Genomic DNA, 13,227 nt, shown 5'->3' with positions numbered 1-13,227 from the left:
TATCATTATTTGTTGTTAAGTTTGTTGTGATAAACTATTTTGTGGCCAGTCGCTGTATTGTTTCTTAAAGGAGCAGTTCACCCAAAAAATAAAACTTGGCATCATTTATTTACCCTCATGTTGTTCCAAATCCCTTGTGGCTTTGCTTTATCAATGGAACATAAAACTGCAATGGAACTCAATGGAACTGTCCAAGCTGTACTTTGCCACACAAAAAAAAGTGAATGAGAACCTGGATATTTTAGAGCTACAATGGAACAGAAGATTTTTAGCAACTTTTAGTTTTAGTGCACAAGTTGTATTGTATATTGTGTGTGTGTATATTTATATTTATATATATATATGTATGTATATATTAGGGCTGTCAAAATTAACACGTTCATTTTGCAATCTTTTTTTTCAGTTTAATGTATTATACTGTAATGTTGAATGGCTATAATTAATGGCTAAAACTGAGAAAAAAAAATCTATTTAATAGAGACATCAGTATCTGTACTGGTATCAGTGATACTAGCCTTCATTCATAGTGCTTAGTAAAAAGGTGCCATTAAACAAATATTTAAAATATACTGTCTTTTTGTTGTTTCTACATTATTTTGGAGATTCAATGTAAATATATTGCAATATAAAAATATATTAAAAACTTTAATGAAGTTGTGATTAATTACAGGATTACAGTGAGTAATTTTTTTTTTTCCTTGACAGCCCCAGTCCCTTTCCACTTTCATAATTTGGAGAAGAGCAGTTTTGACATTCTGCTAAACATCTCTTTTTGTCTTCCTTGGTGGAAAAAACAAAACAAAAACATTTTGAATGACATGAGGGTTGGTAAATGAAGACAAATTAGTTTTTGTTTTTTGTTTTTTTGATGAACTAATCCTTAAAATTGTCTGTCAGTCTTAGTTGCTTATGTTTTAACTTTTTTTTTTTTTAGTTTATTTAGTTTTGCTAGACCAGCAAATACTCTTATATTAAGCCTCAAGGATAAACTATATTCCTCTTGCAAAAGTGCCACTTGCCAACACGATACCAGTGCCATATACCAAAGGTTATTTTGTGGAATAGAGCCTGTTGTTTTAGGTGGTTTTGACAATTTGGCTTTCTTTCATGTCACCTCTAGGTACGTTATCGGCGGGATCATGCCTCAGGTAGACAGCTACCCTACTTCCCCCTGCTGGAGGACCTGATCAGGGACGTGTGTGACGGTGCTGCACTGCTGACTGTGGTCCATTACTACTGCCCAGACCTGATGAAGCTTGATGGTAGAGTGAAATATAACTAGGGATACAAGACTAGTTAACTAGTCTAAAGGAATTTTAGACTGTGTGTAGTGTCTTCACCACTAGTAGCACCAAACGTAATCAGGATTTCCCAAACACTCCTCCTGCCTTCTCCACCCGCCCCATACTCCCTCCTAAATGGCTTATTATAAGTAGACACTCCTCCAGAGTTACGCCATTGGTTGAGCCAGTTGTTGCTATGTCAGGCGGCTTAAACAAACAGAACATGTTTTGATGGCGCCACAGAGCTTACTTTAATGGAAAATCAACATGCGCTTAGTTATTTACTGCACTTTTAGCTGGGAAAAGAGAAAGTATTTTAACACACTTCCCATTTAAACCTGGTGCTGCACTTCATTTTAATCCTTATTTTAATTTAAATCTTGACATATGAAATAATAAGCAGAAAAATCACATTTTTTGATATGTAGAAGTTTATTGAAGATTTTTAGACAAAATAATGATGATGATGATGATGATAATAATAAAATAAACTAAAAGAAAACTTTTTTTTTATGAGTATCATATTTGATCATTCTTTTATAGCTCAGAGTAGTGGCTCGTATTGTACAAGGTGGAAAAAACACCTGAATTTTATTCAGAGGCCCAAACTGAGCAAAAATATGCAATTTGGTGCAATTGCTGATATTTATATGGCCAAAAAGTAAGATGAAATTCTGGGGTCCGTTCTTCGTACCTCGCTTAATACATCTGAGATTATTTGACAGATGCTAGATCTTCTAATCCTGATAACTGAATTAATTAATTAATTAATTAGGTTCTTCAAACTAATTTGCGGATTGAATTAAGTGAACACTTAATATGTGGATTAAATTGTCTGCGATTACTGCGTGTTCTCATGTTCCTCGAAAAGGGCAGATGTATCGATACTCGAAACTACGATCAGCAATGCAGCGATTGGCTGGCGTAATATAATTAAAAAGACACCTGACAAACAACTTGACGAATTTCTAAACCTTTATAAGAAAACAGTCAAGCATCTAAAACAAGATAAAAGTTATAATAGATAAATGAAAGCAGATTTGTTTTTATACATGTCAGCATTAATTAAAGTTTCTTAAGGGGCAAGATAAAGTTATCTGCATCAAGCCACTCCCATAATAGCTGTCGGTTCAAGTTAATGCACGCAAGGCATAGACTGTACATCGTGTGTGTGAGACTGCGTGTGTGTGGATAAATCTGTCAACGAGTAAAACTGACTGTGTCTATGATAGACTACACAACATTATAATATTATTTGCAAATGTATTTTTAAATCATTATTATTGTCCCTGGTTCTCATTAGGGGGTACTCTTGTAAGAAAGTAGCAGTGGCTGGGACAGACTTTAAGCATCACCTCCACTTAAATTCTGTTTACATGAATAAGCCTGCTCCTGAGCAAGTTTAAGCTTATGGACCTGTTGCTATGACAGCAAGTCCAGGATGAGCGTCAAAGAACCGAACAATCCAAGATCATGCCAAATCGTCATCAATCAAATCCAGCTAACTGAGTTAGCGACGTACGAACGGACCCCTGATCTTCAACAAGATCCTTATAACAATATAGCAGACTACTTACAAAGTAAACAAATTATCACCCCATATCTCCCAATAATATGTCTTAGTAAGATGATACTTGAATGCTTAGATTTAAGCTCTGTAGTTTTACCTGTGGGGGGGCAAATATATAATGCAATGCAATACAATGATGATTGAGACATTTACAAATAAATATTCCTTTAAAGCCTGATGTCATATTTGATACTCAAATTTTAACAGATTTTTCAAAAAAAAAAAAAAAAAAAATGTAAAAAAAGATGTATGGATAATCAAGTAAACCTAAGTTGCTTCGGTCCAGTTAATGTTTGTCTTGAAATTTTAGGAAAATATAAGTTATTTTCATGTTTACTTCTGTAAAATCAGTAAAGAATTCAAAGCAAAAAGACACATGTACCCACAACCTGAAAGGCACATTTTTAGAATTATACTAAAAGGCATTTTGAAAGTACAAACTATCAATCAGACAATGGAAGGCATGTAGTAGATTGCGTACAACAGGTTTTTCAGCAAAGTTTTGATTGTTGATAATAGAGGCCTTACAGTAGGTATCTTGTAGTTTGTCTTTGTTGGTTTGCTTTCTTATAATGTCCTCGCATTGCCTCTTGAGTTAAGTAACAATTCTCTGAAATGTTCTTTTCCGATACTTCAACTCGCAAGCAAATATTGACCTTGTTTGGATTCAGCCCTTTAGCGTTCATGAATGTCAAAGCCTGCATGCCTCAGGATAGCTTGTTTGCTAACTTTGTGTTTTATGTTATCTGCAGATATCTGCTTGAAAGAGGTGACCTCAATAGCAGACAGCCTTTATAATATCCAGCTGCTGAAAGAGTTTGCCAATGAGTACCTTAACAAAAGCTTCTATTTGACTTTAGAAGATATGTTGTATGCACCTCCTGTGCTCAAGGTAAGTTATTCAGTTATGTGTAATGGATCTCATCATTAACAGGATGTTTCATTTTTTCCTTATGGGTCTGTTCATGATTCTCTCGCTGTTCGTTTTCTTCTGCAGCACAATGTTATGGTATTTATAGCGGAGCTCTTCTGGTGGTTTGAGATTGTGAAGCCTGAATTTGTCCAGCCCAGAGATGTTCAGGAATTTAAAGATGGTGAAGAGAGTTTGTTTGTTTATTTTGGTTGTACATTTGTCATATTATTGTCATTATTATTATTATTATTTGTCATTATACATGTGTCATATTATTATTGTCATGACATGTCAAATTTTGGCTATTATAATAATAATATGACTTGTATTATAATAATCTCATTGCAGCAAGAGCAATGACTCAGCCCAAGAGTGCCAGGCCTACTGTGCCCATCTCCAACGCCACCAAACGGAGCTTCCTGGTGTCTCCCGGTGTGGTTGATCCAGCTCTTCCTGTCCAGAGCAGCCCAGAAGTTTGTAACAGGTACTTCCTGCACCCTGAAGAATCTGAGCCTCTGTAAGTGCTTCATGGTTTTGTCTCTGTTCCATGTGTAAAATCATTCATTGTGGTAGTTGTGGGTGTAAATGTCAGTGATCTGGTCAAAGCTGTTTCAGTGTAAAAATATGCTTTGGTCTTTCTCAGATTTCTTTCTAAATAAACTTATAATTAACATTCCCTTCTTGCTAAACTAAAACTGTTTCACCAGGCAGACCCCTATTACTTCAGCTACCAGAGTAGAAAAACACCATGCATCGACCCATGAAGTGTTCACTGACTTTCTTTACAAAGTAAAATTATAAAACGTCTAATGCAGAAGAGTTAATTTCTCTATTAGTTTAAAATTTTAGTAGGCCACATCTTAGAGGGATTTTATGTTGTAATTGATTAATTTATGTTGTAATTGGGAGTTGGTCCAACACCCTACTAGTAAATTAATAAAAAAGCTTTATATTTCAAAAAACAAATTGGAGTAAATAATTTTAAAGTTAGTAGGCCTATTATAACTTCATTATTATAAAAAAGTCCTTAAGTGTAATTTTAAGTTTGTATAAAGATCAGTTTAGTACTAACTATATAATGTTTGAGAAAATTTGCCATGCACTGTACCTGATATACACTACATCCAAAATAACTGATATTGACTCGAATTGCAAGCTTGTGAATCAAAATGCATAACTATGATGACAGACTGGCAGGAAATGGAGCAAAACAGAGTCCAAACAGGGTGATATTGTGACATACTGATGAGCCTCATCTTTCCATTGTTAATAATAGTTGCAACTTGCACTCTTAAATGTGAATTGAAAATTGCCAGCTGATAAAACCAATGCTCCAGGGACAATATTCATATTATCTAAGGCTAAATCTAGATCTTAACTGGCTGAGTTAGATGGTGATTGACACTAAACAGTAGAAAATCAGTCCAGTCTCTCCAGAACATGCTCACTGGGAAGATTTGCTTAGGGCCCCCAATAACCTTAACACGCCCCTGGTGGGATTCCATATCGTTAGCCTCATAGCATAATTGCCCAGATCATATTTCAAAGGCAGATATCACAATTTGGCCAAAAAATGACTCGGCAATTATGCTACGAGGCTAACGATATGTTTGCAGTTCAGAAATGTGTAGACATTCATGCATGCACTTTACCATGAACTTTGCTTGCATGTTTATGATTCACTTCTGAATCATATTGGATAATAACATCTTTTGCATGGTCATGTTGAGCCTGTGTTTTTAGGCATGCTGAGACAGTACTGCATTGCCCTGCCTAACTTAAAAAATTTTAATAAGTTCACTGTGCTTACTTTTGTTTCACAGGCAAAGTAAAAATACAAGCTACTCTGACATAAAAGGCATTTTAATGTCATGCTAGTTCCATTAATGTTGCTCTGTAATTGTAGCACTGTTTTAAATGGTCTTTTTAAGGTCCTAAACAGAGCAGTGCTGCTTGTCTATATTTGTCCATCCACATGGAAAATGTTTAGTGTCAGTTACGATTAGATTTTGGCTGGATAGACCTCTGGGGGCCTGGAGATCATTCGTCCTAATTTTTTTGTGCTGGTGGTTTGCCAACCATGTTCTCTGCTTGCTGTTTCAGTAATAAGGGGAGTTCTGGCTTCAGCCCCTCCCATCCACTTCTGCCACTGAGACAAAGACAAAAGAAGGCTCAGCCAGGAGAAGAAAGCATGGGTATGGCATCAAGCTTCTGCTGCCATTCATAGAAAAACTCTTTAACTAGTTTTGTTGTTGTTGTTTTCATGCTCATATGGAAAGTACCCAAAAATGTTCAGTCTAAGAAATAGTTAATGTGGTGATTTTTTTTTTTTTTTTTTTTTTTTTTTTTTTTTTTTTTTCCTCCATTAAAGCTGCTTCGGTTAGATTTTGAAAGTTGAACATTCTGTCGATTTGTTTATTACTATTAATATTAACTTCAAAGTTTGAATCAAATCTATAACTGAAGCAGTTTAGGCAGAATACTGGGGATTAGTTATTTAGAACAAACTCCTAAACAGAATGTTTGAGGAATATGAAGTTTAGTTTTTCACCCCATGATGATTTTTCCCATAATTTTTTTTTTTTTATAATGACCTTCAAAACCCTTTGTCCACTCCAGTTTTCATTCATTTTTTTAGTACACTTTTTTTTTTTTCCTGCATTATGGTAATGTGAATGAATTCACATAAATTGTGAAATATACTTAAATTTGTTTCATTCAATTTATGCTTATTTACATAACATTTTCATAAGAAAAATGGTGGGGGGTTGACCTAGACTTAGATCTGTCAAGTCAGCAATGACCTTTTAGCGGTGTGACTTAGAAAAAGGTAATCAAATTCTCTTACTTGTGCTTTTCTTATTAGGCTCTCGAAATCGCTCCAATTCTTTGACGCAAGAAGGTCACTCCAGAGGATCTGTGGCTTGGTCAGATAAACGGCAGAGGTACAACACTATTGACAAATATGAATACTTAAAACATATATTTTAAGATATTACATTGATTTTATATTTAGTTTGGTAATTCTTGTCTTATCATAATAATCAGGCCACTGTCTCAGCTGAATCGGTATGTTCTTCACTCTGCTACGGACAGCGATGCAGACTTGGCCTCGGGTGACAGCGTTAGTCTGACTTGCTCTATCAGTGAGGACAGCCTGGCTTCCACTGTCACACCCAAGCACCAGAGCCATCCAGGTCACGGTAGTGTTAAACGGGTCAATGGCCATGGTCTACTGGGCAACGTTAACATGGATGAGGAGGAAGAGCTGGTAACCATCACCAGGGCCGATTCATCCAAGAATGACATCACCCTGGTAAATTCTGAGGACGCAGAGCGACAGAGTGCTACCCCTGGTGCTAAAACAGGCATTTGGGGAAGACAGGAGGAAGCATCCTCAGATTCCCGAACAGCCAGTTTCTACCTGGAACCTTTGATGCCTGCGGTTCTCAGGCCAGCCAAAGAGAAGTCCATAAGCCTGAATAAGGAAGAAGAGTCAGGAGAAGGACGGCATCGAGGACCAGCACGAAGAGTGGCAGGAGCAGAATGCGCTGTTTCGTCTTCCAGACGGAGACCTCCGCACACCCTTAACCGGACCTTTACCCCCAACATCAGCTCTGAGTTTGAGACAACTATTGAGCATAAATCTAGTGAACTTGTGCCTCCAGCCCCTGGCCAAATGCAAGCTTTCAAACCACTCGCGACAAGTAGCGTTGAGCAGTCTTCTGCTGATCGGTCAGCTGGGTTTTACCTTCATTCATCGGTGCCTGAGGGCAAGAGGCCTGTCCAAGCATGGGACATCCATCCAGGGTCTGATATAGAGACCGTGGAGACCATTGAGGAGCAGGATGCAGAGCTCACCAAAGAGCTTCATCCAGACAGGAAACAGTTCTATGAGGAGGACGAAGAGTCGGCCAAACTGCGTGAGGACATGAATGTGAAGGAACATGAGGATAAGGATGGTGGGAGCAGGTGCTCTAGCCCTGGCCAGCAGTCCCAAGTCAGCAGTGTGGCTAGCGGCAGCATTCGTATGACCAGTTTTGCCGAACGAAAGATGCAGAAGTTTGGTAGCAACCAAGACATCCGGTCCAGCACAAGCAGCTCGCAGCGCACAACACCTGATGGCTCAGAGAGTTGCACTCTTCCTCTGACCTCTTGGAGGATGAAAAGAGACCAGAGTCCCACACCGCAGAACAAGGACAGTACCAACATGCTGGCCTCTGAACTTGTTCAGCTTCACATGCAACTTGAGGAAAAGAGACGTGCAATTGAATCCCAAAAGAAAAAGATGGAGGTATTGGCGGCAAGACAAAGGCTTAAGCTTGGAAAAGCAGCCTTCCTGCACATAGTAAAAAAAGGGAAGAGTGACACTCTCCCTCAGCCTACAAAGTCTGAGTACTACTTGAAAGATGGCCAAAAACTCAATCAAGAGAAGTCATCAAAAGATGACACCTGTGTTGATTCTCTGAGAGATGGGCCAAAAGTGGCTGAAGAGCCAGAGAAGGCATCTCTCGAGTGGGCAGGTGGGGGGACTGTGTCCCCTAGTGCCTTAGACATGGATGAAGAGATGGATATTAATGAATGCAACCGCTCCATTGAGTTGCTGAACGAGGCCATAGGAAACATTCAGCAGCAAATGATGCAACTTTCACTCCAGCAGGAAGTGCTCATAAGGCAGAATCTTCAGTCTCCAACAGGTGCTGCTTCACCACCTAGCAGTGACCAAAGTAATGTATCTGAACCCAGGATCAAAGCTTCTATACATTTCATTGAACCAAGTGGCAGCCCTGTGATACGAAAGCCACCCAAACTAAGTTCAGCACGGTCCCGTTCCAAACCTTCAGAGCTGTTGCTTAAGGAGCACAGCAAAGGGCAGAAGAGCACTACTCCTACACCTACTGACAGCCCCTCTGCCAGAGTTATTCAAGGGGCCAGGGCCCTCAAAGCAGAGCCTGAGGACATCATGCAAAGCTCTGCAACATCGGACTCATTCAACAAAGACAAAGGGAATCCAAAAAGCACTACATTCCACCTTAATGATGAAGCAAACTTGAGGATGGTCTCAAGGGAACCAAGTTCTGTGGCCCTTGGTGTCACTTTCGACGAATCTATGTCCAGTACCATACGGGACATTGAGGCTACATCTGATGATGGGCCTGAGAGGGATGATGTCTCCTCAGAGGACATTTCTAGAGGAAAAGTCAATCTTATTGAAGTAGACTTGTCTGATTTGGCTGCCAACCCAGATGAAGAAAGCAGCAATGTATTGGATGTCACCGCTGATGGAAGTGATGGGGAAAAGAAGTCTGGAATGGGCTTCTTTTTCAAGGTAAAGTCAGTGCAGTGGACAAGACATTTGAAAAGTATTTATCTGAAGGCAAATAGGTTGTATTTTTCTGGCAAAGTGTTTATTTTATGTACTGCTTACATTTTATTAGTGGCATCCCAGCAGCCCAGAAATCTAGTATTTCAGAAAATGTAAAAATCTAAAAGTTTTGTTGTTAAATGTCTGCAGGATGAGCAAAAAGCAGAGGATGAATTGGCCAAAAAGCGAGCAGCGTTTCTGCTGAAACAACAGAGGAAGGCAGAGGAGGCACGTCTTCGCAAGCAGCAGATAGAGGCTGAAAGTGAGCTGAAAAGAGATGAAGCCAGGTATTGACAACCCTTGAAGTGCCATCCTTCAGGAATATAAAAATGGTAAAGAGGAGCTCTGCATTTTTCATGGAGATTGTATGTTTAAAGCCTCTCTTCTCTCCCAATTCCAGGAGGAAAGCTGAAGAGGAAAGAATCAGAAAAGAAGAGGAAAAGGCCAGGAGAGAGTTGATAAAGCAGGAATATCTTAGAAGGAAACAGCAAGAGATGTGTGAGGAGCAAGAACAGCCCCAACCCAAACCCAAGACCAAGGTCAAAAAACAAAGGCCGAAGTCTGTGCTGAAAGAAGAACCCTCAATCGAAATGCTTCCCAAGTGCCCTGCTGCCAGTAAGTGTTAAATCATGCCTTCTGTTATTGCATTATTGCTGAGTTTAAAACAGAAACATTCGATGTCACTTAAACTGAAATAATGAAACCATGTCCCTCACTAGGTGAGAATCTCATCAGTGCCCAGTCTGGTTCTAGTCTGTCATTGGCCTCTGTGGCCACCACTGAACCAGACAGTGTCAACTCAGGAGGGGCGGGATCTCAACGGTAAGTCCTTCCCACTGACCTACAGGGTGCGTGCAGATCCGTGCTTGCATTTCATTAATTTGTTTCAGAATCAATTGAATGTGTTCAGACTGTGACCTTCAGAGCACTCTAATGTTGCTGTTCATTCTTTCCATGAACAGAGGGGAATCAGTAGAATCATTTCCAGGCCTCAGTCGCAATTCCAGTCGGACTACAGAAAGAGACTGGGACAACGGTTCCACCGCGTCTTCCATTACATCGACATCCATGGCGGAATACACCGGTGAGTTTTTCACTTTCCGTTCTGTAGGAAGCAAGTGGTTTATATTTGTGTTGATGCTCAATAGCTGTGGGTGCTAAATTATTTACATTCCTCGACACCAGGACAACATCCTGTGTTAAAAAACGGCAGCATGTTGATGTAATCTTGACCATGCATTAACCAATATGTTTGTCTTTGTACTTGAGTACATAAGCGCACATCAACTTTTTGTTTGGGCAGACATTAGTAGAAGAATTTGTCCTTCAAGCCTGAACTCTCTGATGTGTTATACTTGTTTGCTCTTAAATTGACAACTAATATGTTTTACAGGGCAAATACATGCTATTTGTTCTGTTTGTTGACTCGCATTCTAAAGCTGAAGTATGTGCACAATTAAAAGTTTTATATTTGTCCTCCATAACTTTACATTTAAATTTAAGTGTATTAAAAATCATCTCAGTTATTTGGGTAATGCTCAGAATGGCATAGTTACGTTATCATTGATGAATTTTATCTTAACATTCACCGCAGAGAACCTTTGAACCATGTAAGGCAAGGTATTGTTTAGAAGGAGAATAGAAAGGTTTGTGGCATTTGTCGGCTGTCAGAGTGATGGATGAGGTAGTTTAGCTTTTAATCATGGAGACTGAGAAGCTCCTGTACGCATCAATGAGAGCTGTATAGGGCTCAGGGAGGGACACCATGTCCTAACCAATTGACATAACAAATTTACAAACTATAAACACAAGTTTAAAACAAAAGAAAGAAAAAGAGTTGTTGTGCTAACCAGCCATGACAACAATACATTTTATCGGTCATTTGTTTTTTATATGGCCAGCCCCGTCTACTGTGAAATTACATTGGAATTATATTACAATATGTAATATTTTTGCAGTAAAATATCCAAAAACCACTAGGCCAGTGTTATATATTTTGTTCAATTGAGTACTTACAAAATTGCAATTTTAACCAAGGCTCCGGGACGTGTGAGGTGTCGCCTGTCAATTGCGTCATACCCGCCTTACCCTCGGTTTCCGGTTTTATTTTGTAAAAACCATGGAAACACCAAAGACGCTTTAATATATTACACGTTTTAATAGACAAGGGAACAACTGTTTTGATATATTTATAGACAGAAAACTAATTTTTATATAGCTCAACACGTTTAGTCTTATTGTTTAAATCTAATTTTCTTGACTTTTTTTGCGAGTACCATGCCTCAGACAAAAACACTTTTGTGAAGTAGCTGACATAGCATAATCAGATGCAGCTTTATTTTTAGTAACAGTAATACAGCATTTTCTCCATCATACAGTACGTTTTAAAATTAATTGCATGCCATTTATCAACACAAGCCATCCAGCATTTATTAATGATATTCAACAAGTGTCTCACAGCAGCCGAGAGAACGCACAGAGTAATGCTATAACATCATTTTCAACACTCTCAAATGTATCTAATATGATAAACAGAGCTGCGTTACCTCATACTCATGTCCGGAAAAGCGGAAGCGGAAGCGGAAACGGCACCGGCGATTGTGGCATAATAAAAGTTCCGCGGCTCGCTCCAGCGGCCTTGTTCAGCTCCCACAACACTCGGTCCTGCTCTGCTTCATACTACAGTAACGTTAATAATCTTATCCATGAACATGATTTCTTCCCGAGTCCTATCCCGATTCTTTTGCTCCATCCATTGAGGTGGAGACCACATGTTCCAAGATTCCACTCTCAAACTTGGCATCATCAAGCTACTCCTTTCTTTTGAATAGGCCTCTGGCGACCTCTAGCGGACAGAATTCTTACATACCTCATACCTTTAACCTCAAATATTTTGTTTAGGTGATTTTTTTTTTTTTTTTTTCTCCCCTCATGTCTATAAAAAATAAATAAAATTGAGTTGCTCTGAAAAATGCAATCTGCTGCATAGATTTGATCATACAAATAACGATCCTGGTACCATTGTCTGTAGTCCTGTACAGAAGTCCCAGTGAATCTTTAATTTTTTTGTCATCTTTTAAGTTTAGGGGTGGTAAGATATTTTTTTTAAAGGAAATTAGTACTTTAATTCAGCATGGAAAGTGACAATGAGATTTATGATGTTTTAAAAGATTTCTTTTTCAAATAAGTGCTGTTCTTTTAAACAGTAACACTACATTAAGGTCTCATTTGCTAACATTAATACATTAACTAACATAAACAATAATCAATATATTTTGCACAGCATTTATTAACCTTTGTTAATGTTAGTTAGTTCATGTTAGTTCACATTGCATTAACTAATGTTAACGGATACAACTGTTTTAATAATTTATTAGTAAATGTTGAGATTAACAATAACTAAGATTAATAAATGCTGTAGATGTATTGTTCATTCTTAGTTCATGTTATCTAATGTAGTTAACTAATGAAACCTTGTTCTAAAGTGTTACCTTTTAAACTTTATCACATTTTCCACAAAAATAATAAGCAACACAACTGTTTTCAACATTGACAATGATAATAGAAGTTTATTGAGCACCAAATCAGCATATTACATTTGAGAATTCTATTTGTGAAAGATTATGTGACACTGAAGACTGGTAATGGCTGCTGAGAATTCAGCTTTACCATCACAGGAATAAATTGCATTTTACAATATATATTTAAATAGAAACGGTTATTGTAAATTGTATTATTATTTCACAATATTACTATTTTTACTGTATTTTTGATCAAATAAATGCAGCCTTGGTGAGCATAAGAGACTACATTAGAAAAAACATTAGAAATAATGTGTTATATTGAAGTTTTCATATTTTTTTCTATTAATATTTTGTCACTTTAGGACCCAAGCTTTTCAAGGAGCCAAGTGCAAAGTCCAACAAGCCAATAATCCACAATGCCATCTCTCATTGCTGCTTAGCAGGAAAAGTAAATGAACCGCAGAAGAACTCCATTCTTGAGGTGTGTGACCAGTTTTCAGGGTGATGGCATGCAAATAGTGTTGCCAATACATTTTGATATTGAACTATAGACATTTAATTGCCTCGTTTTT

General features: G+C 38.0%; 1 protein-coding gene across 4 annotated transcripts in view; it reads left to right on the top strand.

The window, feature by feature from the left end:
• The window catches only part of camsap1b (calmodulin regulated spectrin-associated protein 1b), a 31,948-nt gene that overhangs the window by 18,050 nt on the left and 671 nt on the right, over positions 1–13,227 (top strand). For 2 of the 4 annotated variants that reach the window (XM_048189337.1, XM_048189333.1), the window contains exons 6-17: positions 1,121–1,262; positions 3,606–3,745; positions 3,851–3,947; positions 4,115–4,283; positions 5,870–5,961; positions 6,633–6,711; positions 6,815–9,095; positions 9,282–9,418; positions 9,532–9,746; positions 9,851–9,953; positions 10,094–10,215; positions 13,018–13,136. In XM_048189337.1, coding sequence (XP_048045294.1) covers positions 1,121–1,262; positions 3,606–3,745; positions 3,851–3,947; positions 4,115–4,283; positions 5,870–5,961; positions 6,633–6,711; positions 6,815–9,095; positions 9,282–9,418; positions 9,532–9,746; positions 9,851–9,953; positions 10,094–10,215; positions 13,018–13,136 — 3,696 coding nt within the window. The remainder of the gene's footprint in view (positions 1–1,120; positions 1,263–3,605; positions 3,746–3,850; positions 3,948–4,114; positions 4,284–5,869; positions 5,962–6,632; positions 6,712–6,814; positions 9,096–9,281; positions 9,419–9,531; positions 9,747–9,850; positions 9,954–10,093; positions 10,216–13,017; positions 13,137–13,227) is intronic. The other 2 variants (XM_048189334.1, XM_048189336.1) reach the window with 2 other exon arrangements.

The sequence above is a fragment of the Megalobrama amblycephala genome, linkage group LG4, assembly GCF_018812025.1.
Source record: "Megalobrama amblycephala isolate DHTTF-2021 linkage group LG4, ASM1881202v1, whole genome shotgun sequence".
NCBI lineage: Eukaryota > Metazoa > Chordata > Actinopteri > Cypriniformes > Xenocyprididae > Megalobrama > Megalobrama amblycephala.
This window is presented reverse-complemented; position numbering and strand designations above follow the sequence as displayed.